The sequence below is a fragment of the Myotis myotis genome, unplaced genomic scaffold (assembly GCF_014108235.1).
Source record: "Myotis myotis isolate mMyoMyo1 unplaced genomic scaffold, mMyoMyo1.p scaffold_m19_p_5, whole genome shotgun sequence".
NCBI classification, from domain to species: domain Eukaryota; kingdom Metazoa; phylum Chordata; class Mammalia; order Chiroptera; family Vespertilionidae; genus Myotis; species Myotis myotis.
Window position 1 is genome coordinate 91,303,769 of NW_023416357.1, and position 27,564 is coordinate 91,331,332.

The window sequence follows — 27,564 nt, forward strand, 5'->3', positions numbered from 1 at the left end:
AAATTTTCTTTAAAATTATTTTTATTTGGATGGGTGTAGGTGAATGGGCTTGAAATGATGGGAATAGGGGTTGGAGGCACCATCACTGCTTACTCTCTCTGAATGGAGAGAGAAAAGGTGTTTCAACTGCGGGAGAAGGTCAGAAGGGGAGGTTAGAAGGAAGAGGATGTAAGTCTGCTTCCCACCAGAGCCTTGATTTCTTTTGTTAGCAGAAATGCTATTGAGCAGTTCTGTCATGGAATCATGGCCTGTCACTCTGATGTGGAAAAGCCATGCCTAAGAAGTCCGTCTTAATGACCTAGGGCCTAGGCAACTCTGAAACCCTTGACAATGACACGGCTTATGTGAAAGGTGTTTGGGTCAATAGGATCCTTTTCGGACCACTTTAATGTTGGCTGGAGCTGAAACAAAGTACTGAGGCTAGCATTTTATCCGTTCTTAGCTCTTGCTTAGAAGTTTGGCAGACTTCCCCATCCTTCCACCTTGCCTCCAACAGATATTAAAACATGGCAACAGATTACTTAACAGGATGGTAGACATGATAGACCTGCAACAAGGTATTTTGAAATTGTGACAGCAGGAAGAAATATTTGAAATAGAGTGTTTCTCTGGCCCAGGAACTGTTTCCACCAGCTTTAAGTAACTATTGTGCACACAATTGGTGTGGGATAAGAGAGCAGTCAGTTAAATTTATTTCATTGATTTTTCTTTCTTTTTTTTTTTTCCATTGTTAAGCGTTAGGGGAAAAAATACCTTTGGAAATTCTCCTAAAAAACATAAAGAATAGATAAAATAAAAAAAAATCTGAAATTATGAAAAAAACCAACATTAGTGGTAGCTTTAAAAATAGTGCATATTCAAATATGCAAATAAATTAAGAATTTCTACATAAAAAGTGAATTAATCAGAGTTTTCTTCTCCAATTATGCCTTTTTGAACCTCTGAAATTTCACTTACTATAGAAAATGTGTGACTCTACTAATATGTGGAAGAAATAACTAATAAGTGAAATAATGGTTTAATAATGATTTTAGTACTCTATCAGTCTGACACAATCAGAGGAGAGAGAAATCACATTGTAATTGGAACAGAAAAAGTTTTCATACAGTCAGTTCTTATTACTGTAAGTAGTTATGTTCTATAAACAAGGAATTAACAAATATTGAACCATCATTCTTAGGGGAAATTCAGGATTAGGTTCCTATGAGCCTCTGGTCACAACATTTTATTTTCATCAACTGATCAATACATAAGCTTGCTTTGTGTTTCTGTTGAAGGATAATTTATTTAACATATATTGTTGATTCATTAACATTGCACTCTCAGCCAACATTATATTTCATGCCTGAACAAAGCTTATCTAACAGATACTTTCTTCATAAGGCACCTCACTGCCTTCTCTTTTTTTAATTATTTTTTCTTTATTGATTAAGGTATTACATATGTGTCCTTATTGCCCCATTGCCCCCCCCACTCATGCCTTCACCCCCCTGTTTTCTGTGTCCATTGGTTAGACTTATATGCATTCATACAAGTCCTTTGGTTGATCTCTCACCCTTACCCCCACCCTACCCTACCTCCCCTCTGAGGTTTGATGGTCTGATTGATACTTCTCTGTCTCTGGATCTGTTTTTGTTCATCAGTTTATGTTGTTCATTATATTCCATAGATGAGTCAGATCATGTGATACTTATCTTTCTCTGACTGGCTTATTTCACTTAGCATAATGTTCTCCAGTTCCATCCATACTGTGGCAAATGGTAAGAATTCCTTCTTTTTTACCACAGCATAGTATTCCATTGTGTAGATGTACCACAGTTTTCTAATCCACTCATCTGCTGATGGCACTTAGGCTGTTTCCAAATCTTAGCTATGGTGAATTGTGCTGCTATGAACATAGAGATGCAGATATCCTTTCTGATGGGTGTTTCTAGTTCCTTGGCATATATTCCTAGAAGTGGGATCACTGGGTCAAATGGGAGTTCCATTTTTAGTTTTTGAGGAAACTCATACTGTTCTCCACAGTGGCTGCACCAGTCTGCATTCCCACCAGCAGTGCAGGAGGGTTCCTTTTCCTCCACATCCTCGCCAGCACTTGTCATTTGTTGATTTGTTGATGATAGCCATTCTGACAGGTGTGAGATGGTACCTCACTGCCTTTTTTCACCTAGGAACAATAGCCAGCACTTCAGAACGATGTTTAAGGGCTATTTTAAGCAGTGAAATCACTAATAAAAAGCACAAAAATGGGAAATGGGGTGCTAAGTAGATTGTGAAAAGAACACTTGTTTACAGGATAAGAGGTGCGACAAGAAGGCAGAGTGTTGCCTTGTCCCCATGCAAGTTAGGAGTGTTAAAAAAACAAACAAAATTCAACCAAGTAAATTTGAAGAACTAATTAGCTTTATTAAGTGATTCTCAAATCAGGCAGCATCGTATCTCGAACAAGTTGTACCAAATGAAAGGTTTTTATAGGAAGAAGGGCGGGGGCAAAGAAGCTACTTACCAAAATATATATATTTTTTAGACCAGGACATCTTGTTTGGGAGGGGGTTAGGAGGGAGGGAATGGCAAGAGGTTTTAACTTGCAAACTGCCCATCTTGGGAGTGGGGAGGAGAAGTATGGAGAGGGCCCAGGTGACCGATTACTTTACTGATATTTGATCAGAAAATTCCAGACAGAGAGAACCAAGACGGCGGCATAGGTTAACGCCGGAGTTTGCTGCTTTGAACAACTACTTCAAAAGTGAAACCAAAAAACGGAAGGGACATCACCCAGAACCACAGGAACACTGGCTGAGTGGAAGTCCTACAACTAGGAGGAAAGAGAAACGCATACGGACACTCAGAGGAGGCGCAGTGCTGAAGTCAAGTTCTGAGGTGCGGAGTGCGCAGAGCGGGCTGGCGGCGGAGGGCGCGGTTGGCGTTTTCAATCGGGAGGGAGTCGCAGACTCTGAGCTCCAGATACAGGCGAGTCTTTAGGGACCCAGACTCAAATGGGAGAAGCGGGACTGTCTGGCTTCGGTCAGAGCGAGTGTAGCTTTCTCTCTGAGCTTTGCAGCCGGTGCTGGGACTCAGAGAGGCAGAGCCCCTGGGGACAGGACTGAGAGCCGCCATAACTGCTCTCTCCGGCCCACCCCGTTGATCCTGTGCGACCCGCCCCGCCCAAGCCCTGCACACAGGCATTTGCCGGATAGCCTCAGGCAAAGGCTAGATTAGCACCTCCCTAGAGGACAGAAGTTCTCTCACTGCTGACACAGCTGATTCTCATAGCCACTTGGCCTGGAGGTCAAACCCTCCCTGGAATTAGCTACAACAATCAAGATTTAACTATAAGACTGTGAACAAAGACCACTAGGGGGTGCACCAAGGAAGCATAACAAAATGCGGAGACAAAGAAACAGGACAAAATTGTCAGTGGAAGATATAGAGTTCAGAACCACACTTTTAAGGTCTCTCAAGAACTGTTTAGAAGCCGCCGATAAACTTAATGAGATCTACAAGAAAACTAATGAGACCCTCGATCTTATATTGGGGAACCAACTAGAAATCAAGCATACACGGACTGAAATAACGAATATTATACAGACTCCCGACAGCAGACCAGAGGAGCGCAAGAATCAAGTCAATGATTTGAAATGCGAGGAAGCAAAAAACACCCAACCGGAAAAGCAAAATGAAAAAAGAATCCAAAAATGCGAGGATAGTGTAAGGAGCCTCTGGGACAGCTTCAAGCGTACCAACATCAGAATTATAGGGGTGCCAGAAGATGAGAGAGAGCAAGATATTGAAAACCTATTTGAAGAAATAATGACAGAAAACTTCCCCCACCTGGTGAAAGAAATGGACTTACAGGTCCAAGAAGCGTGGAGAACCCCAAACAAAAGGAATCCAAAGAGGACCACACCAAGACACATCATAATTAAAATGCCAAGAGCAAAAGACAAAGAGAGAATCTTAAATGCAGCAAGAGAAAGAAACTCAGTTACCTACAAGGGAATACCCATACGACTGTCAGCTGATTTCTCAACAGAAACTTTGCAGGCCAGAAGGGAGTGGCAATAAATATTCAAAGTGATGAATACCAAGAACCTACAACCAAGATTACTTTATCCAGCAAAGCTATCATTCAGAATTGAAGGTCAGATAAAGAGCTTCACAGATAAGGAAAAGCTAGAGGAGTTCATCACCACCAAACCAGGATTATATGAAATGCTGAAAGGTATCCTTTAAGAAGAGGAAGAGGAAGAAAAAGGTAAAGATACAAATTATGAACAACAAATATGCATCTATCAACAAGTGAATCTAAGAATCAAGTGAATAAATAATCTGATGAACAGAATGAACTGTTGATTATAATAGAATCAGGGACATAGAAAGGGAATGGACTGACTATTCCTGGGGGGGAAAGGGGTGTGGGAGATGCGGGAAGAGACTGGACAAAAATCGTGCACCTATGGATGAGGACAGTGGGTGGGGAGTGAGGGCGGAGGGGGGGGCGGGAACTGGGAGGAGGGGAGTTATGGGGGGGAAAAAAAAGAGGAACAAATGTAATAATCTGAACAATAAAGATTTAATTAAAAAAAAAAATTCCAGACTGATTAAGATTATGTTTCTGGGAGAGGTTGAAAGAACAATTCAGTCAGGTATTAAATCTAGGTGTTGGTATCATGCTATCAAAGTGACACAGAATTTCTTGACGAGTGGAAACCCCACACATCTGGTATCAGATGTGAAGTATGTTGTAGTAAAGTATTGAGTGTAGAGGAGACACACAGGAGAGAGTTTCCTTGGATTCAGGGGCAGCTACAAGAGCTGAGCACTGGAAAACCCCAGCAAGAACCTACAGGCAAAACCCTTTCCTCCTCCAGTGTCGCTCCAGCGTCCTCTCCTCCTCCAATGTCTCTCCAGCGTCCTCTAGTGACAAAACATTGTGTCTGCTGGCAAAGGAAAAGTATTTAAAGGGCTCAGATCCATTTTTACAGAGCAGGCAAAAATAATGGTTTTGAAACCAGGAGAGGACAAATTAAATAACTAGTACAAGTACTATCCTTAGGGGAAAAAATAGAATATTGGCGACTAGCTCATAGTTATAAGAAATATTGCCCTGCCGGTGTGACTCAGTGGTTGAGCATTGACCTATGAACCAGGAGGCCTGGCTGAATCTGTGCACCAGCCTCCAACATGCCCCAAGGGGTCCTGGATTGTGAGAGGGTGCAGGCCAGACTGAGGGACCCCACTGGTGCATGAATACGTGCACCAGGCCTCTAGTATGTATATAAATTCTTTGTTTAATCTTTTCCCGTTGACTATTTTTACAACTGGCAATTTGTACATCTTAATCCCTTTATCTCTTTTACCCAGCCTCCCCATCCCTGCCCATCTGAGGACCATCAGTTGGTCAGAGACTTAATCTCTTAATCATTGTATCCCCAATTCCTAGAATATTGCCTGGCATACAGTGGACTCTCCAAAAATATGTTGAATCAATGCATTCAATAATTATTCACTGAACCCCCACTGTATCCTAGACACTGGATAGCTAGACTTGGGAGGTAAAATTGCTTGCTACTTTGTAAATAATGTCCTTATATCTGTGTCTTAATTTAGAAAGAATCTATTGAGTCCTTACTATAAAAATGAGAAATTTATCGCCATTTGCACCAGCTCTCCTATCCTTTCCAACTCCTGCTTTTTGTTAGTTTTATTTCTTCTAGAAGTTTTCTTGATATCTTTAAAAATATTATACGTAAAACTTTGAATCTTGATTTAGCCCTTGGAGTATTTACTTGCTCCCTGGAATGAAGTTAAGGACATTAGTGATTCTACTTACATTCCTTTTCACTTTGCCACTTCCAACCATTTGTTGGTAATTTATTATTTTTACATTGCCATGGTGAATAATAAATACATCTCCCATATGTGTCACTTGGTTGATTCTAAAAGCTAAAGACTAAAAATCAACACCTACAATATGGTTATGTAAATATTATTAAAGATACAACAAAAATCATGTAAATGAACCCAAAGGAAAAGTAACCACAAACTTCCTTTATTTTACTTCATTTACTTTTTGCCTGGTAATAACAAAGGTCTGTATTAGCACATGTAAGTCAAATGTCCGTATAATGAGTGCTTTCATGGTTTTTTCTCATCTCTGTACTGGCCAATAGAATGTTGCATTATAATTTATCAGCTCACATGGCTGTCTGCAAGTCAAGTGGTTTTAGCTTATTTTGCACTGTGTGTGCGTGTGTTTGTGTGTGTGTGTGTCAGAGAAAGAGGGAGAGACAGACAGAGAGAGAGAGAGACTCAAGTGTAAAATTTAAGCTATGAACATTTTCCATAGCTCACACTAGAACTTTTGGGTATAGTTTCAGGAGTTTTATAAACCTCACTGGGTCCCAAATAAAAGCATTTGCTCTAAACAGTGTTATCTTAAGGGCAAGATCTTGTTTTATTCTTGTGTTTCCAGCATCTAACTGTCCAAGATGGCAATAAATAAATATTTGTATAATTAATTTTTAATTTAAGTTTTATTTTTCAATTACATAAATTTTTTTATGTTTTTCTTGATTTCAGAGAGAGGAAGGGAGAGAGAGGGAGAGTTAGAAACATCAATGATGAGAGACAATCATTGATTGGGTGCCTCCTACCCATCCCCTACTGTGGGATCAAGTCCACAAGTCAGGCTGTGGCCTGACCAGGAATCAAACCAGTGAATTCTTTTTTTTTTTTTGTAATATATTTTTATTGATTTCAGAGAGGAAGGGAGAGGGAGAGAGAGATAGAAACATCAATGATGGGAGAGAATCATTGATAGGCTGCCTCCTCCACATCCCGAACTGGGGATCGAGCCCACAAGCCAGGCATGTGCCCTTGACCGGAATCGAAACTGGGACCCTTCGGTCCACAGTCCGATGCTCTATCTGCTGAGCCAAACCAGCTAGGAAAAACCGGTGAATTCTTGGTGCATGTGTAGATGCTCAACCGCTGAGCCACACGGGCTGGGCTCAAGTACATTTTACATTTAATATTATTTTGTATTAGTTTCAGGTGCACAACATAGGGGTTAGATAATAATAGACTTTACAAAGTGTCCCCCCCACCCCTAATATTTCCAGAACCCAACTGGCATCATACATAGTCATTACCATATTATTGTATATTCCCTACGCTATACTTTATATCCCCGCGTTATTTTGTGACTACCAATTTGTACTTCCTAAACCCTTCCTAAACCTTTTTCACCCAGTCCTCTGACGCCCTAGCACGTATCTAGCAACATCAGTCTGCTCTCTGTATCTATATCGTTTGTTGTTTCTATTCTGTTTGTTCAGTTTTTTGTTCTTTAGCCTTCACATGGAAGTGAAATCATATGGTAGTTGTCTTTCTCTAACTGATTTATTTCACTTAGCGTAATAGCCTGTAGGCCCACCCATGCTGTCACAAATGTTCAGATTTCATTCTTTTTTATGTCTGAATAGTATTCCACTGCATATATGTACCACCACTTTTTTTACCTACTCGTCTATTGGTGGGCACTTGGGTTGCTTCCTTACTGTAAATAATGCAGCATTGAACATTGGGGTGCATATATTCTTCTAAATTAGTGGTTTGGGTTTCTTTGGATATATACCCAGAAGTGGAATCCCTGGGTCATAAGGCAGTTCCATTTTTTATTTTTTTAGGAACCTCCCTACTGTTTGCCAGAGTGGCTGTACCACTCTGCATTTCCACCAACAGTGCATTCAGCGTTCCTGTTTCTCCACATACTCACCAACATTTGCTATTTGTTGATGACAGCCATTCTGACAGGTGTGAAGTGTATCTTATTGTGGTTTTAATTTGCACTTCTCTGGTGATTAGCAATGTTGAGCATATTTTTCCACAAGTATATTGGTCATCTTTATATTCTCTTTGGAGAAGTGTCTACCCTGAAAATGTGACCCAATCCTTTACACAAATTTCGGAAGAGATGCGCACAAAACAGGAGACAAAAGAAATGGTTTTAACATCATCGGTCTTCTGGCTTTACTGATTGCAACCGTGGGAGACTAGTCTATCTCAGTTTCCCTCTTTTAAAGAAATAAAATTTATGGCCTCTCTTCCATTCCTTAAAACCACATTATAATTGTGTATCAGGTGTAGAGCAGTTATGGGGGCGGTGTGTGTAGTGTAGGGACGCTGCAGCCAGGGTATTGGGTCTGGGTCCTACCTAGATTGGCACTGAGGAATGGAGATCATCTCTACCACGTGCAGTGGTTCTCAACCTTCTGGCCCCTTAAACACAGTTCCTCATGTTGTGACCCAACCATAAAATTATTTTCGTTGCTACTTCACAACTGTAATGTTGCTACTGTTATGAATCATAATGTAAATATCTGATATGCAGGATGGTTTTAGGCAACCCCTGTGAAAGGGTCGTTCGACCGCCAAAGGGGTCGCGACCCACAGGTTGAGAACCGCTGAGTCGTAGGGCTCTTGTACTATGAAACGGGGAAGCAGCAGGTGACCTGTTATAATTATTATCACCTGACAAGTCATAATTGGGGCTTGACATGAAGGAGGAGGCTAGACCAGTTGTCTCAAAGTCTTTTCCGTCCAGAATTCTACAGTAAGGTCTGAGACAAATACCTCGGCTCTGACTGGTGCCCTTCCCGGGCAGCAGTCATTTGGGAACCCAGACCTGAAACCCACAAATCACGGATCACTAGGACACTGCGGATCCTGCGCGTGCGCAGAGGTGCGGTCTCGCCCCGTCTTTCATTGGTGAATGGACTGTTCCATTCCTCACAGGTGTTGACTGGAGAGAATTTGGAAGCCTGGGCTTGGAGGTACAAGCGCGTGGCTAGTAGTTCCTGCATGTTGCTGCATGATTTATCGCTTATTATTATCTTTTTCTACCCTGACGCCTGCAACAGGCTTCTGAAAAGAGTTTGGAACGGTTCCACCGTCCATCCTCCCCCTCTCAACTGGGAGCGTTAGGGCTGCCCGACGTGACGGCCAGGTACGGAAGCCCAGAGGGCCCCGCCTACTTCCAGGGCCCCGCCCCGCCGCGCCCCGCCCCCCTGCCTCTCGCAGATCCTCCAGCCGGCGGAGCCTGGGGCCGCTCCTCCTCCTCTCCGCCCCGCCGGCCGCCGGCGCGTGGACGTCAGCGCTGCCAGCGTGGAAACGGCGGCGGGGCACGGGAGGCGGAAGTGGCGCCTGGGACTGCGTGCCTCCCTCGGGCTCCGCCGGCCGCCTCAACCATGGACGTGTCCCTGGACAAGGTTCGTGCCGGAGGCGGGAGGCGGCGCTGCGGCCCGGGTTCTCCACCTCCGGGGCGACTGTTTCCCGGTCGCGAGCTGCCATTGTGACTGGAGAGGGGCCGGGGGTTAACGGGCCGGTCCTGAGGAGGCCTGGCCGCGAGGGGTCTGGTTACGTCAGGGGGGCCGGGAGCCTCTCGGGTCCCCGTGGACCGAGGGAGGCTGGGCCGGGTTCTGCCCAGGCCACGAGCGCCCTGGAGCCCGGTGCGGGGCCGACCTTGCGGCCTTCTGCGCGCGGCTGGTCCATTGGGATGACAGAGCTCGCAACTTGCGGCCCCAGCAGCGCCCGGAAAGCAGCCCCAGGTGTTTGGGAACCAGCTGCAAACCTGTAGGTTTTCTGTGGCTTCCAAGTTAGGAAGGGAAAGCACGAAAGCAGTGGTGCTCCGGTGTCCGCGTGCCTAGGAAGCCCCTGAAGTCCGTGCTAAAAATCCAGCTTTGCATCCTGGAGTCCGAACCTTTGGGGGGGCGGGGCCGGGAGCTGCGTGTTGAACAAGTTCCCCACGTGATTCTGATGCTGTAGTGTGTGAACGCAGATGGAGACCGCGGAGGTCAAGGACGGGGTGAGCCTTGGGTAGGCGGTGCGTTTCTTTTTGAGGATTGGCTGCTGCTCCGCGCGTGTCCAGCTCCCCTGGCGGGGGCGGGGAACCCCTCGGGTCCATCCGAAATCTCCTGGGAGCAACGCTCCCCTCCGGTTTCCCCGGCGGAGGGGCGCGGGAGCGTCCTGTACCTGGCTGACCGCACCGGCGTGTGAAATGGGTTCTCATTGTCCCGGGTATAGGGCTTGTAAGTGACCGCCGGTGCTCGATCTCTTCCTGGAGACCTACCTGCAGGACCTGACGGACACTCTGCCCTCCCTTCACGTCTTTCTTCCTGTTCACACCTTGGGGGACTGCTCGTCCAGACCCAGTTTTTTCACACATGTAGAATTCGGGAGCAAGTCTAGTGCTTTAGAACGGCGTTCTTTTAATTTTGAACTGGCAGGAGTAACAGATGCTGTCGTTTGTCAGTGCCTACAGCTGCTGTAGATTTGTTGCCCTGTCTCTGGGCGGTTGAAGGGAGTAGTATTGTTGTACAGGTTCAGCCTGATGTCTTCCATGTGCGCACCGTGGTGTAACCCACACCTGGGCTGCGTCTCATACATTTTGGAGTATGCAGTCAAGAAAATGAAAAGTAATGTTTTTCTTCCACCGCCTTTCTGGCGAAAGTTACACGTTTTTCTGGCTAGGAATAAAGTCTTTCCAGGCTTTTGATTAGCACAGTTCTCACCTTTGGGTAATTTGAGTTGCAGTCTAGATCAGTGGCTCTCCACCGGGGCAGTTTTGTTTCCCAGGGAACTCTCTGTATTGTCTGGAGACATTTTTTTATTATGGTAAGGAGTGGGTAGAGAGGAGCTGCTAGCCCTGTGTGGGTGGTGGCCAGGGCTGTTGCTAAACATCCTACATTGCACAGGACAACCCCTAGACCAGAGAATTATCTGCTCAAAATGTCAGTGGTGCTGAGGTTGAGGGCACCCTGGTCTAGATCATGTGTATAACACCAATAGTTGGATACAGAAATAATGCTCAAAATGTCCCTCTAGTGTCGTCTTTCCAATTTCATGAGAAGGTGGGGTGGGCTTTTGTCATATCAGTTAAAAACCTAAAGAACTGGGGTGATCTTTCCTCCAAGAAAAGTTCTTTGTAGGCAGATCTGCAAACTAGAGTGGGTTGGCATCCTACTTTAATTATTACTTTTCTGACATTTGGTAGATTAGAGTGGTTGCTCTCTAAATGTTAATTGATGGTAAAAGATCTTCAATTCTCCAAATGAAGTGCTGAAGAGGTACTGAAACTCCAAAGTTCTTAAGGCTGGAGCATTCACACAAATTGCAGTGATCTTTTAGGAATGCAGAATGTGTGGGTTGGAAGTTTCTGCCTTAGGCCAGTGTGGAAAAACTCTGAATGTAAGTTTTTCAGAACTAAGATTGTGTCTTATTTTTACATTTCATGAAGCAGTAGAGGGCCTTACATGTAATGAACAATTGCTCTTGGTGCTGAGTGGGCAGAAAAGAAAAAGCATTGATATAATATTAATAGCAGGATTTTGTGTTCTGAGGATTTTGTGTTCTGAAAAATAGTTTAAATTTAAAACATTGAATTGTGCCCATTCCTATTTCTTTGAGGAATAGGCTTTTCCGAGCTAAATTCTACTTTATAAATTTGAGAACTATTTGAGCAGTTCTGAATGATCTCATTTAAATAGATCCTTGAATAATTTATTCTGCCTACAGACACCACAGTGTTATTTGATACCCGTCCTCTAAAATATCGAGTAATCTCTCTCACTTTAAAATGTAGTATGCGATCATTTAGTGCAGGGGTCCTCAAACTACAGCCCGTGGGCCACATGCAAATACAAATATTGTATTTGTTCCCGTTTTGTTTTTTTACTTCAAAATAAGATATGTGCAGTGTGCATAGGAATTTGTTCATAGTTTTTTTTTTTTAACCTATAGTCCGGCCCTCCAACGGTCTGAGGGACAGTGAACTGGCCCCCTGTTTAAAAAGTTTGAGGACCCCTGATTTAGTGGAATCACTCAGTGCATTTCCTTGATCCAAATATAATTGCGTTCTTGCTTTTTCTTTTTTTTTTTCTCTTTAGGTGATATGTAGATGTGCAGACCTGCGATTACATATTCTTGTCGTTTTTTCACAATAGTATCAGTTTTCTTCTTGTATCTGAAATTAATGATGTCTCAAGAAACCAGATAGGTTAATTGAAGGGACCAGGTACTCAAACTAGAAGAGTAGGAGTGGGAGCCTCACCCTTCCAATACTGTATGTCTTAATGGATAAGAAAGAGGCTCTACCGCATAATCTCACAGTGCTTACTTATGTTAATATTCAAGTTTTAAAATGCCACAGGAAGTAATTATTCTGATGCTGAAATTCTTAAGTTATTCAACACACCGACATATACTTTTTAGTAAAAGCCTGATGCTTTAAATTAGCAAAACCACCCAGACCTTTTTCTGTTGTTGGGGAAATCTCATTCTTCCTGGGTATTATGTTTAGACAAGGTGTACTGCAGTTTGTTTTGCATTTACTTTAATTCCAACCTTGAGTAAACTTAGAGCAGGGTTTTCCAAACTAGCACTGCTGACACTTTGGGCTGGATCATTCTGTTGTGGGAAGCGGTTGTGTGCATTGTAGAATGTTTAGCTGCATGCCTGGCCTCTGTCCACTAGATGCCAGGAGCAAACCTCCCCCTCCCCGCGTGTGACCACCAAAAGCCTGTCCAGATGAAGCAGTTGTTTTCTCGGGGTGGGAGGAATTGCCTCAGGTTGAGAAACACTTAGAGAACCTAGACCTGCACTGTCCAGTATGGTAGCCACTGGTCACACATTTGGCTTTAAATATTTAAATTTAGGTTAATTAAAATGAAATAAAATTAATTCTGTTCTCAGTCACACAAGCCACATTTCAAGTGCTCAACAGTCACAGTGTGGTTTGTTTGTTTGTTTGTTTGTTTTTTTGGCTACAATATGGCTACTGAACAGTGCAGATATAGAACTTTTCATCCCCATAGAAAGTTTTGTTGGACAGTGTTGCAGAGTGAAGCCAATTTATCTGTTGTATGTCTAATTCTTTTCTCTAAAGGAGGGGACTTGGACCCCATTTCTGACCTAACTAATTACAGTCCAACCCATTTTTATTTCTTGTACTCATCCTGAGCTAAATGCTTTCCCCCCTTTAGATCTGATTTTGGAAAATTATTTATCACCGTACTGTCTATAAGTTTATAAGGAGTAGTAGGAGCATGAGTGGAACATTCCTGATCATTACTGAAAAGGACTACCAGAATTTCTGTTCCTGCTTTTTACTTTAAAGCTCACAAAAAGAATCCCTAATAGCCAAACTTGAAATGACCAGTTTCTGTGGTATGCCTTTCTAGATTCCACTCTTACTTAGAATGGAGGCTTCTGTGAGATGATAGCCTGTAATTTTAGTGTTTGTTTAAAGCCGATTCCTGTATCATCATAACTTGACGGTTTTGCATACAGGTGCATAGTGGTTAAGATGGTAAATGATTACCAAATGCTGGGTGTCAGAGAAAACTTGGTAGGTACAAAGTTCTGATCCTAAAAATTTATGGCCTCAGGGATTCTTTTTTTAAAAAAGCATCTTTTTTTAAAGAATAATTCTTTATCTTTATTGTTGAAAGTATTATACATGTCTCCTTTTTCCCCCCATTAACCCCCTCCAGCCACCCCCAACCCAAGACTTCACTACCCCATTGTCTGCATCCATGGGCCATGCATATATGCATACAGGGCCCTTGGTTGATTACCTCCCACACACCCACCCTCCCACTGCCTTCTCTCTGAGATTCCACACACTTTTCCATGCTTCCATTTCAGTATATTTTTATTGGTTTCAGAGAGGAAGGGAGAGGAGAGAGAGATAGAAGGAAGCATCAATGATGAGAATCATTTGTCATCTGTCTTCTGCACACGCCTACTGGGGTTTTATGCCCTTGACCGGAATCGAACCTGGGACCCTTCAGTCTGCAGGTTGATGCTGTATACACTGAGCCAAACTGGTTAGGGTTTGGTGATTCTTGATTTATTTAAAATAGCAGAGGTAGTCAATAGCAGAACTATTAATGGTCCCCAATCTCATGTGTAGTCCCCCATATCTAGGCTTATGAATTGTAATTATAGATAGGAGTTAGTTGAGCTCAATGTCATCTGTTTTCACCTAAAGCAGAAGGCTGGTTTGACTTATAATTTTATTTTACTTTTTTAAAAGTACGTTTTTATTGCCCTGGCCAGTGGGCTCAGTGGTTAGAGCATCGATTCACAGACCAAAGGGTCAGGGTTTGATTCCCAGTTAAGGGCATGTACCTGGGTTGCAGGTTCATTCCCCTGGAGCTGTTGTAGAAAAATCAGTGGAGGGGAAAATTGTCCTCAGGTGAGGATTAACAAAAAACACACAATAAAATACCTTTTTATTGATTTTCAGAGAGAGGGGTAGCATTGATTGGCTGCTTTCTGCACACCCCCTACTGGGGATAGACCACAAGATGGGCATGTGCCTTTACTGGGAGCCAAACCAGCGACTTCTTGGTGCATGAGTCAATACTCAACCACTGAGCCACACTGGCCGGGCTGAGTGACTTTTATTGAAAGCCCAGTGTTGAGTGCTGAGAAAGACACAGGGTAAAGGAGACATGATCTCTGCAGGAGGTTATGTTCTGATAAGGGGTATATGTATGTATAAATGTTTAGACAAATACTTAGACAGCAAGGAGGGGTAAAAGAAATACCACAGAAAATAAGAAACAAATTGTGTATATGTGGGGGGTGCAGAACAGTGAGTAAGTGACCAGGGAAAATGTTGTAGAAGAGATTTTTTGGGTAGAATATTTCATTCAGAATCATGACTTTTGTAGAGTTTTTTAAAAATGTAAGTATATCCCTGGCCAGTGTGACTCAGTAAGTTGAACATTGTCCCATGCACTGAAGGGTTGCAGATTCGATTTCCGATCAGGGCACATGCCCGCGTTGCCAGCTTGATCCCAGGTGGGGAGCGTGCAGGAGACGCTGATCAATGTTCTGCCCTCACATTGATGTTTCTCTCTCTCTCTCAAAATCAATCCAAATTTTAAAAAATGTAAGTGTAATGCAGATTTTTACTTTATAACATGATTGTGTCTCATTATTGTTAGTAGAATATAAATTAAGGGACAAGAAAGCCATTTCGTCTTCTGAAGTTAAATCAGGTATAGAAAAGATACCACCAGTCACTTTGAAAATGTCCAAAAATTCCTTTGAGAAATATAATTTATCCCCAAAAAATCTCTTCGTGAGTGGAGAAATTTATCTAGCTTAAATAAGTCCATTCTTTTCAAGCAATATTCAAGGGCCATGCAGTTATTTCTAATCTAATCTATTTATTTATTTTCTGTTATTATTGCAATAGTTTTTTGCTTGGTGACAAATATTAAGTATTTAACAGCAGCAAGGTAGATAGTTCTTGTGGTCTAGCCTGGAGCTCTATCCACATTTTATTTTAGTAGAAAATGCATTTTGAGTTTAAAATGACCAAGGGAAGATCAAACTTTTCTAATGTAATTTTCCCCCTATATGCAGAAAAGCAGAAACAGCATAATAAAGCCTTCACTTTGAAAGTGAACCTCAGTGACATTAAATATTTAGCTACAGCCCTGGCAGGTTGGTTGGAGTGTTGTCCCGTGCACCACAAGGTTGCTGGTTCAGTTCCTGGTCAGTGCATATACCTAGGTTTTGGTAGGGGCACGTACAGAAAGCAACCAATCTATACTTTTCTGTCTCTAAAATCAATAAAACATATCCTCAGGTGAGGATTTAAAAAATAATTTTAGCTACAGTGAGCCTTTCTGGATCCTATTGACCATGAATTACTTTCTGGACTGGACATTATATTAGGTGGAATCATATGAAATTGCTCTTTTTGTGCATTAAAAACAGTTGAATATTGGCAGTTTTACACAATTCAGCCTTAAAGTCTGAAGTTTTATAGATATACAGAGGCTTCAAGAATTGATGGATTCCTTTCCTCAGAATTCTTCTTACTATATTTAAGATAAAGCTAGCAAAATTAATCTTACATAATTCTAATTCAATTTTGGAAATAATGATATTGGTAAGGACAATGGATAGCTTTATCTTTGTGGTTGGATCCCCCAACAAGTCCTAGGACAAACTCCCTTATAAGAGGCATATCAGTGAAAGACTTATTTTTTCCAGTGACTAGAGCATGCTTCTTTTTAAGCAATTTTGTTTTTATTCCAGAATAAGTGTGTGATTCCAGATAAGCTCATAAATGTTTTAAAATAGAGCTTGCCTGATGTGTGGTATTTTTCCATCTGTGTAGTTACTGGGAAGCATTTACTCAAGATATGTCTAAGCGAATTGATTCTCCAGAGATAGAGGTCTCCAGGAATACATTTTTTTGAAATGTATTCCTGTCATTCCCAGCATGTATTTTAAGGCGAGTGATTTGAATGCCTTTTTTTTTTTCCTTCCACATACTTCTATGACAGGTTTGAGCAATGTTACTAACTTTGCTGCCTCCTTACCTCTACTAGATTTTTACTTCTGTTGTATATTTTTCCCCATATTCTTTTCTGCCTCTCTTTTTGAGGAATTTGTAAGGTTAGATACTAGCACCTTATGCAATAGTTGCATATCTTTTTCAACTAAGAATATTATGATGCTCAATGAGCCAGTAATTACAGTGTCTTCACGTTCTTACAAACACACTGAACCATAGAGTCCATGATAATTAAAAATACGATTTTTAAAGAGTATCCAGTTTTCAAATGATAGGGACAAAAGTACCCAGTTCTTAAGTACTTTTCTGTTGAATCAGGCAAAAGTATGTTTAAATTGAGCCTCCGTAAGGTAACCAGGTTTGCAAGGCACTATATCAACTTTCCAGAGAATTCCTGTTGTTTTCTCTCATCTTTGACACATGAGGAACAGCTATGTTCCTAGAACAGCTGCTGCTGTATTCTTGTTGCTTCTCAGAGGTGAATAACATTGGGGGTACTAGTGCTAGATAGTAGGCATGGTTTGTGTTTTCATCTGGGAGGAAAATAATAGGATTTTTGGAGAGTTGAGAGTTGCATGAGTAACAGAATCCAGGATTAACCTTGTTTAGAAAGTTGTTAGAAACACAGAAATTTGTAGCTTTATTGGATCACTTTGATCAGTTGAAGAAAGGTAGTGATGTTTTTATACATCTAATGCATATATTGTAAACTAGCATTTAGTAACACCAAGGTCTTCTGTCTGAGATGAGCAGCTGGTAGGTAGTCTTACACGCTTTAGTTTTTCTTCTATCAATAGTCCTGGAACCCCGTCCCCCCCCCCCCCGCCCCTTTATGAACATTCCTCTCCTTTAAACAACAGTATTATATACTCCTGTTATTTATGAATGTTGTGATTTATATATTTTAAAATTACATTTTAGACTTCCTTTTTTCTTTTTTTCTGGAAGCTGCTTTTCTTTAAAGGTTTAGCTCTATATTTTTCAAATAGTTATTTATATACCATCTTTGTGAATTTTGTCATGTCTGTGTACCACTTGTACTATTATTTACTTAATACTTAATACTTTTAAATCAATATACCCTCCTTTTAAATTGAGATAGACCCCTGGCTGGGTAGCTCAGTTGGTTGGAGCATCGTCCCAATAGGCCAATGTTACAGGTTCGATCCCCAGTCAGGGCACATACAAAGAATCAACCAGTGAATGCATGAATGAGTGGAACAAATTGATGTCTCTCTCTCTCTTTCCCTCATTCCCTCCTTCCCCCCTCTCTCTCTCTTCCTTTCCCTCTCCCTCTCACTCCTCCTCCTCTCTCCTTCTCCTTCTCTCTCTCTCTTAAGCGAATAAATACAATTTATTTTAAAAAGAGTCAACTAATGAATGCATAACTGGAACAACAAATCAATGTTTCTTTCTCTCTTTCCCCACTTCTTCCTCTCTTTCTCTAAAATCAATAGAGATTTAAAAAAAAAAACCGAGGGACAATTTATATGCAATAAAAAATACCCACTGTAATTATACAGTTTGCATTTCATTAGATGTATACAGTGATATAACCACCAGGATAGTGAAGACAGGGAACATTTCCATCTCCTTGAATAGTTCCCTTGTGCCCCTTTTCAGTGGACCCTAGATCTGCTTTCTGATGCTACAGTCTAGCCACCCTTAACCCTTCCTTTCCTTTTTTTTTTTTTTTTTAATGTATTTTATTGATTTTTTACAGAGAGGAAGGGAGAAGGATAGAGAGTTAGAAACATTGATGAGAGAAAAACATCGATCAGCTGCCTCCTGCACACCCCCTACTGGGGATGTGCCCACAACCAAGGTACATGCCCTTGACCGGAATCGAACCTGGGACCCTTGAGTCCACAGGCCGATGCTCTATCCACTGAGCCAAACCGGTTAGGGCCCTTTTTTTAAAAAAAAAACAACAAAAAACTTAGCTCTTATTAAACAGTAATGTCTTAATTCAGAGTTTGAGTTATTATTTTTATCCCTATTCATGTGAAAGTAAATGTAATTTTTGTTGTCACACTTTGTTCTACAATCACTTAAAAAAAATTCTCAGCTTTCAAGCATGCTTTATCAACCTCTTGTGTACATTGTCTGGCACTGTAACAGGACTGTGGATAAGAACTAGAAATAAGAAAGTAGTGGCTGCCCTCCCCTGAAGCTTATGGAGGCATGGCTTTTAGTTTTAAGGAACCAACTAGTAAATATATATTTTTCTTAGAGCACTTCTTGACTTAGAACCTAATATTTTTCTGCAACTAGATAACATTTTATATTTTGGATATCCAATTAATACAACAAACACATGAGTGTTTACAGCATTGAAGGCAAATCATGTTCACATGGAATTCACTCCAAAATTTAACTATAAATGTTTTCCCTCTTTCTTTCCTCCTCCCCACTTCAATTCCTAAATAAGAGTAGGAAGAACAATTGTAAGCCAGTCCACTGAATGAGTGTGTGTGCTATAGAGAAAGACTAGGATGGGAGAATTGAAGCTGCAGTCCCTTCCTGTTCTCACAGGAGCTGCAGCAATAGGGCACACAGTGAGGAAGTAATGTAAAACCAAATTCAACTTATTGCACACCTCCTCCGAATAAGATACTACTAAGGACCATAGGCAATATGAGAAAAGATAAATTTACCTCAAGACTTAGAGCAGAACAAGACAGCTTCTATAATGATTTATAACCAGCTGACACTATATAGAGATTCAAGGCAATAAAAATGCTATGGAGATTAAGAAGGGGAAAAAAAGGATGTGTTTGTTTTACTTCTGCACAAATTTTTAAAATTTTTATTTTTATTTTTTGATGGAAGATAGATGTACACTTGGTACTAAAATCCAAAAGGAACAAAAGGGTGTGGACTGAAAAGCCACCCTCTGACTTCTAGGCCCATCTTCAGTTCTCTTCTCCGGAGGCAGTCATTCTTACCAGCTTGTGTGAGCTTCTAGAGTTTATAGAGAACTTAGAGATTTATGAGTGTCTCAGTTTCCTGTGGCTGCTGTAACAAATTAGCACAAACCGGGTGGCTTAGAGTAATAGAAATGATTGTGTCACAGTTCTGGAGCCCAGAATTTGAAGTCTGCATCACTGGGCTGAATCAGGGTATTGGCAGGGCTGCCGCACTCCCTCAGAGGCTCTAGGGGAGAGTTCCTTCTTTTCTTGTTCCAGTTTATGTTGCCTGCCAGCGCTCCTTCCTTGGTTTGTGGCCCCATCACTCCAGTGTTGAGGCAAGCACCTTCGTATCTCCCTCTGCTCCATCGTTACATAGATGGAGTGTGTGTGTGTGTGTGTGTGTGTGTGTGTGTGTGTTTAGTCACCCTCTACTTCTCTCTTATATGGTACATGTGATTGCATTTAGGGCCCACCTGGATAATTCAGGGTAATCTTGACATCGCAAGAGCCTTAACCTAATCATATCTTCGAAGTTTTGCCACAAAGGGTAACATTTATAAGTTCCAGGGATTAGATGTAAATAACGTTTGAGGGGCCATTTCTCAGCCTATTGCAACAGTAAAATAAATAGCATACTGTACAGTTTTCTGAACCTTCTAAGAGTGAAAAACTGGACTAACCCAAGGGCCTGTTAATTCAGGACTCGTTAAATGATGGTACATCCATAGAATGGAATAGGTGTCAGCACTAAGAAAAATGAAATAGACATACTGATGTGGAACCATATTCACTATAAAGTTTTTTAAAACAGCAAGTTGCAGAGGTGCATATACGTAAGGTAAAAATCTGGAAAGATAAATATCAAACTTAAAGTGGCTTTCCCTGGGGAGAGGAACTGGTGGACTTTTTTGTTGTTAATTCTTATCCGGGGGTATTTTTCCATGGATTTTTAGAGGGAGTAGAAGGGAGGGGGAGAGAGAAACATCGATGGGGGAGAGACACAGTTGGTTAACGCCCACACTGGGGATCGGAGCCTGCAACCCAGGCATGTGCCCTGACTAGGAATTGAAACCGTGACCTCCTGGTTCACAGGTCGACACAACCACTGAGCCATGTGGGCTGGGCTGTGCCAGTCAGGCTTTACTGTTGGCATTTTTAAATCCAGCATGTACTTTATAATAAATTCATGTGTTTTGTTTTTCTGGGTGAATTGTGTTGTAGAAGTGATAGGGATCATCAAAGTTGAACCTTTAAAAATTTTGTTTCCTAGATAGCAGATCCTGCATTAGCTGAAATGGGAAAAAACTTGAAGGAGGCTATGAAGATGCTAGAGGACAGTCAGAGGTGAGCCTGTGGAACAGAAGTGACCTTGTTAAACATGTTCAGTCTGTTATGAAACTGGTGGTACTGGTTTCCTGCTGTTATAAACACCTCTGGGTTTCAGAATGTCACGCTTAGCTTCTGCTGACTTTGAACTTGGTATTTGTTTTGGGTAGAAGATGCTTTGTAATTAAAGGATTTTGAAATTGAGGGGCAGGACTTATAATTTTCAAGTCTGCCTATTAAGAGTTTAATTTACTCAATATATTGATTTGAAACTATAAATATTTCTTACTGTAAATTAAGGTCATATAAGGCATCAACTAACCAAGAAATGGGTTTCATGTTCTTTTCCTGAAACTCAAATTATACCCCAATTTGGGGGCTGGGGCAAAGGATGAACAGGGAGGGAGAGATATGATAAATGTGTTTTAAATTCTACATCAGTTACTAAGAAATTATAGATAATATAGAGGCCTGGTGCACAAATTTGTGCACCAGTGGGATCCCTTGGCCTGGCCTGTGGGATCGGGCTGAAACTGGCTCTCCTACATCCCCCAAGGGGTTGTGAGAGGGTGCAGGCCAGGCCGAGGGACCCCACCGGTGCACGATTGGGGCCGGGGAAGGACACGGGAGGTTGGCCAGCCAGGGAGGAACCACAGGAGGGCTCCAGGGCATGTCCGGCCTGTCTCGCTTAGTCCCGATCTGCTGGACCCCAGCAGCAAGCTAACCTACCGGTCAGAGCATCTGCCCTCTGGTGGTCAGTGCACATCATAGCGACTGGTCGACTGGTTGACTGTGTGCCCCCCAGATGGTCAGTGCATGTCATAGTGAGTGGTTGAGCAGCCTTAGCATGTCATTAGCATATTACACTTTCATTGGTTGAACAGTTGACGAGACACTTAACATATTAGGCTTTTATTATATAGGATCATCACATGCTTGCATGCTCAAATGGTAAAAATTTGATATGATAAAGTGAATAATTTTTCATTTTCCTTTAAATTAGAAGAACAGAGGAGGAAAATGGAAAAAAACTATCAGGGGATATTCCAGGGCCACTCCAAGGCAGGTAGGTGAAAATAAAGATAAGTGCCTTTAGTTTGGGTATACATTTTCTTTAAATAAAGATTTTGCCATCATTGATTTACAATTTTAGTGTTATTGAGTAAAAAGCAAATTTAGAGTTATAAGCAATGTAAGTAGAAAACTGAAATGCTGTTGTCTGGTTGTGATAATGCCAAGCCTGCCTGCTTCTTCCCCTTTCCCATTCAGAATTTAACACAATATCATGAATCAAAAGCAGTGTACAAATTTATAATTATGAGTTGAATATCATACTTAGTTTATCTTTGAAACCTGTAATCTGCATGGTACACTGAGCATTATTGTGTGAGATATTTTAATTTGGTAAGATTTATTTATTTATTTTTTAAATATATTTTATTGATTTTTTACAGAGAGGAAGGGAGAGAGATAGAGAGTTAGAAACATCGATGAGAGAGAAACATCGATCAGCTGCCTCCTGCACACCTCCTACTGGGGATGTGCCTGCAACCCAGGTACATGCCCTTGACCGGAATCGAACCTGGGACCTTTCAGTCCACAGGCGACACTCTATCCACTGAGCCAAACCAGTTTCGGCTATTATTTTTATAATACAGTAAAATGAAAGGAAAATGTCAACTTTAACCATTTATTGACAGAACGTTTTATTTTTTTTTTTTTTTACAATGAAAACAAATTTGTCTAGTATTTATGGTTTGACCTAGCAGGGAAAATGTCAGAAAAATAAGAAGTTATCTAACTAAAATTTTCACAGAATGTTAGTACTCGGTTTGTAATTAAAATTTCAGCCAAGGTTCCTTCATACAAGCTTTTTTTTTTATGACCAGGAAACTGCACATAGGTAAACATTACAACTCCCTTAAATTGTCCTTTGACCTGAATATAAATATGTATAAGGTTGCAAAAGAGAAGTGAGGAGGAAGGGAAGGACCACAATGTGCCAATAATGTCACATCAAACACACCCAGATACCAATATTAAAATAGGCACTCCTACTTGTAGCTTGAATGGTGCTGAATTTTTTGTTGTTGTTTTTGTTGTTGTTGTTGTTGAGTTCAGAGAGGAAGGCAAAGGGAGAGAGAGAGAGAAACATCAATGATGAGAGAGAATCATGGATCGGCTGCCTCCTGCATACCCCCTACTGGGGATTGAGCCTGTAACCTGGGCATGTGCCCTGACGAAGAATTGAACTGGTGATCTCTTATTTCGTGGGTCAGTGCTCAACCACTGAGCTACTTGTGCTGGGCTTGAATGGTGCTGATTTGAAGCCCTCTCAGTGTGCATGCAGCGTCTTCTACAGGTCAGAACAGAAACCAAGTCCTATAAATCTCCTCAGGGAATTAAATTTCCTAAAGGGAATTAAAGGGTTCTACTGATTCCACAGTTTTCCCAGAAGAGATACCACCAAGACTATCTGTAATTCTCAGAATGGGAGGGCATTAAGGCTACTGGTCAGGCATATTCACACTTAGTGCTAATAGCCAACATCTGAGATGGCACTATGCCAGGCATAGCCTTAAATGCTTTACATACACTGTCTGATCGCATCCTCACAATTTCTTAATGTAAGGACTTAGGGAGTTTAAATAGCTTGCTCAAGTCCTGTGGCTAGGCACATAGCATAGCATATCATTTGTAATATAAATTTAAGTCATAACTTTTAAGTATATGATTAATTTTATTTTACATTATTGGGACAATGGTAGGAAATTTCTACACTGTGTCCAAGGACCAGGGCCCCTCTGCTGTGAACATCAGCACCTTGGGGAGGATGGGTATTGGGACATTGTTCTGACAGTGCTGCTTTTTCAGAAGAGAGAACTTTTTATTAGTCATACTCTTGCTAATGGAGCAATAATATTTTCACATTGCATGTGTTCAATTTGACATTGCTAACTACTTTAGTCATTCACATTCTTTCCAGAAGTTTTCACCACCTCATGTGATGAGCACTTAATAACTTATGTTGAATAGAAGTAAATCTATTTACAAGTATACTCTAAGCAGATCTCCAGTTTCCCAGTTTGGAGAAGAAGTGGTAAAAATGATGTTTGCATTACATGTTTAAGTCTGTTAGAACAAGCAGACAAGATGTCTACATGGAGGAAAACTAGATATACCAGTGACATTGGAGTATTCTTGCTGCTTCTGTGACCTTTAGCATCTTATAAGGACTATTTTGGCTCTTATGACATGCTTATTCTCCAGGATTCAAATGAACAGGTAGAGAAATATTTCTTAAGCAATATTGGTGAAATTTAAAAATTTCAGTCTCAGATTTAAGTAGAAGATTTAATTAATCACAAGTAAGATTGTATTCAAAATGCCAGTTAATAATTTGAGGTTTGTTTTTAAAAGATGTATACTGTATCTCAAACACATTCTTACTCAAAAAAACTTACCAAAGCTATTTGGATGAAAGAATAGAGAGTGGTGGGGGATACGTGCTATTTCCACCTGTCCATCAAGTCTTTATTTATTCTGCAGTGGACAAGATATGGTGAGCATCCTCCAGTTAGTTCAGAATCTGATGCACGGAGATGAAGATGAGGAGCCCCAGAGTGCCCGGTAATGGAGAACGGTTGGCAGCTTCTCTTTGACAGTATTATGTGTTCTTGATTTTGAAAGTGATTGCGTTCTTGCAAATTGCTGAAACGATAAACTATGCTTCATTCATATGATATCAAGAGGATCTTCATTTTTTTCTTTTCAGAGAGAAATTTACATATTTTACATAATATATTTTGTAAAAGGAAGGCATTTACTAAACCTAAATTCTACAGTTTTTATGGTATCATATCTTTGCGAGGGACTGGCAAAAGGACCAAAGAACAATGGCTGTGCACTTTCTTACTTCTCCTGGCTTCTGCTCCTGCACTTGTGCTTGTGCTTGCCAAGAATTGCTGCAGCTGAATTGATTGGTGGGAGACCATTGCCGTGAATCATCCATTTGCTTTATTTTTATTTTCATCTGTTTAGCTATTCAGTTTCATTTTATCTTTAATTCTTTTAAATTTATTTTTTTGGAATAAGTAATGCTTTTTTCTGGTTCAAATTTCAAAGATAAAAGAGTACACACAAAGGCAGTTTTCCTTCTTACCTCAGCCTCTCTGTATTGTTCTCCTTAGAGACAGACAATGTTGTATTTCTCAGAGATATTTTATTAGTGTGTATACACAAGCAAAATGTCCTTATTCGCCCCCTCCATTACACACATACTGTGCACATTGTTTTGTACCTTGCTTTTTAAATTTATGTCTTAGAGTTCATTGCATATCAATACACAAGGAGTTTTCTCCTTAAAGAGATGTTTGGGCCCTAGCTGGTTTGGCTCAGGGGATAGAGCATTGACCTGCGGACTGAAGGGTCCTGGGTTCGATTCCAGTCAAGGGCACATGCTGGGTTGTGGGCTCAATCCCCAGTAGGGGTCGTGCAGGAGGCAGCCAATCAATGATTCTCATCATTGATGTTTCTGTCTCTCCCTCTCCCTTCCTCTTTGAAATCAATAAAAATATATTTTTTTAAAAAAGAGCTGTTTGGTTTTACTTTGAATGGATGAACCATATTCTATTTAGCTAGTCTCCTTTTTTAAAAAAACATATTTTATTGATTTTTTACAGAGAAGAAGGGAGAGGGAATAGAGAGTTAGAAACATTGATGAGAGAGAAACATCGATCAGCTGCCTCCTGCACACCCCCTACTAGGGATGTGCCCGCAACCAAGGTACATGCCCTTGACCAGGATTGAACCCGGGACCTTTCAGTCCCCAGGCCGACGCTCTATCCACTGAGCCAAACCGGTCAGGGCTAACTAGTCTCCTTTTTGTGGTTTACTTTTACAAACATTGCTGTAGCCAATAACTTTGTACCTGTATCATTTCTTAGAGAAGCAAATATTTCTGGAGATTAAAGTTCTAAAGTGGGATCCCTGGGCAAGATATCTTGTGTATTTCTAATTTTAATAGATATTGCCAAATTTCCTTCCATGGAACCTGTGCCAGTTTACGGTCCCACCAGCACTGTGGGACCCACACCTTTGCCTGTAAGAGTGTTAGATTTAAGGGTTGTTGCCAGTCTGATAGGTGAGAAATGATATTTCAGCATAATTTTAATTTGCATTTCTCTTATTAACCAGGTTAAGTATCTTTTTGCATGTTTTAAAAACCCATTTATATTTCCTTTTCTATCAACTGTATCTTTTGCCCAGTATCCTGTTTGATTTTTTGACTTTTTAAAAATTGACTTATTTTTTATAAGGGCAATTAGTCCATCCATTTAAATTATATATAAAAGAATACCTAGTTCCCTTTGAATTTGCTAAATTATTGTTATAAATAGCTAATGAAGAGAATTGATCTTCATGTAATGATTCTTTAAAAACTTGTTTTCTGCACCTTTAGCTTTACTCTCCATAGTTCTTATGACCGGTACTTAGTTTAAAAAAGATTTTAGGAGAAAATTATTCACAAACAATTTGTATATTTAGTAGATATTCAATAAAAAGAAGGATATTTATCTCCTAGGAATTAGTTTTTAAAATATTTTTCCCCCCAGACTGTCAATACCTTATAGGCATTAAATTTTCTGAATTTGTCTGAATTTGTGCCTTCTAGGCCATTAAGTGAATTTTCAGTCTGACAGAAATTTCTGTGGGCCCTTGTGGGGTGGCTCAGGTGGTTGGAGCATCATCCCATACCAAAAGGTTGCTGGTTCGATTTCCAGTCAGGGCCTATACCTAGGTTGTGGGTTTAATCTGGGAGGCAACCAGTCGATGTTTTTCTCTCACATCAATGTTTCTGTCTACCTATCTCTCTCTCTGTCTTCCCCCCTTCCCTCTCCCTCTCTCTAAAAATCAATTATATATGCACACACACACATACACACACACACATATACACACATACATACATATATACATATATATATCCATATATCCATATATCCATCCATCCATCCATCCTTGGGTGAGGATCAAAAATTGTGTATATATTGCCCAACTGATGTGGCTCAGTGGTTGAACGTCGACTTATGACCCAGGAGGTCACGGTTCGATTCTGGTCAGGGCACATGCCTAGGTTGCGGGCTTGATCCCCGATGTAGGGCTTGTAAGAGGCAACTGATCAGTGATTCTCTCTCATCATTGATGTTTCTATCTCTCTCTCCCTCTCCCTTCCTCTCTGAAATCAATTTAAAAAATATATTCTAGCCCTGACCGGTTTGGCTCAGTGGATAGAGCATTGGCCTGTGGACTGAGGGGTCCCAGGTTCAATTCCGGTCAAGGGCATGTACTTTGGTTGCAGGCACATCCCCAGTGGGAGGTGTGCAGGAGGCAGCTTATTGATGTTTCTCATCGATGTCTAACTCTCTGTCCCTCTCCTTTCCTCTCTGTAAAAAATCAATAATATATATATATATTTTTCTTTCTTTCTAAAAAATGTATGTATATCAGATGAGGTTTTAAAAAGAAAAGAAATTTCTGTGGAATACTGTCTCAAAGTTTTATTTTTTAATATTTTTACTAAGCCTTTTTTTTATCTAATGAATTTTGGTTAACAGAATCCAGAATATTGGAGAACAAGGTCATATAGCTCTTTTGGGGCATAGTCTGGGAGCTTATATTTCAACTCTGGACAAAGAGAGGCTGAGAAAACTTACAACTAGGATACTTTCGGACACTACCTTATGGCTGTGCAGAATTTTCAGGTAAAGACATTATGAGTCTTTTGTTTCCAATAAGATATTAATGAGTTGGGTATAGATTGTGACAGATATTGTCTGGAGCTATACTACCTAGGTTCAAATATACCTCTCTCCCTTCCTTTTAGAAGGGTTGCTTAACCTCTTCATGCCTCAGTTTCCTCATTTACTAAATGGGGATAGT

At 40.9% G+C, this 27,564-nt stretch overlaps 1 protein-coding gene across 11 annotated transcripts in view; it reads left to right on the forward strand.

Annotated features, from left to right (window-relative positions):
• Positions 1–9,099: 9,099 nt before the first annotated feature.
• The window catches only part of PDXDC1 (pyridoxal dependent decarboxylase domain containing 1), a 52,219-nt gene continuing 33,754 nt past the window's right edge, over positions 9,100–27,564 (forward strand). For 3 of the 11 annotated variants that reach the window (XM_036308733.1, XM_036308732.1, XM_036308730.1), the window contains exons 1-5: positions 9,100–9,272; positions 20,567–20,640; positions 21,626–21,688; positions 24,172–24,252; positions 27,240–27,386. In XM_036308733.1, coding sequence (XP_036164626.1) covers positions 9,252–9,272; positions 20,567–20,640; positions 21,626–21,688; positions 24,172–24,252; positions 27,240–27,386 — 386 coding nt within the window. In that variant the 5' untranslated portion in view covers positions 9,100–9,251. Of the gene's footprint in view, positions 9,273–20,564; positions 20,641–21,625; positions 21,689–23,753; positions 23,908–24,171; positions 24,266–27,239; positions 27,387–27,564 lie in introns of those variants that run through there. The other 8 variants (XM_036308723.1, XM_036308722.1, XM_036308729.1 and 5 more) reach the window with 8 other exon arrangements.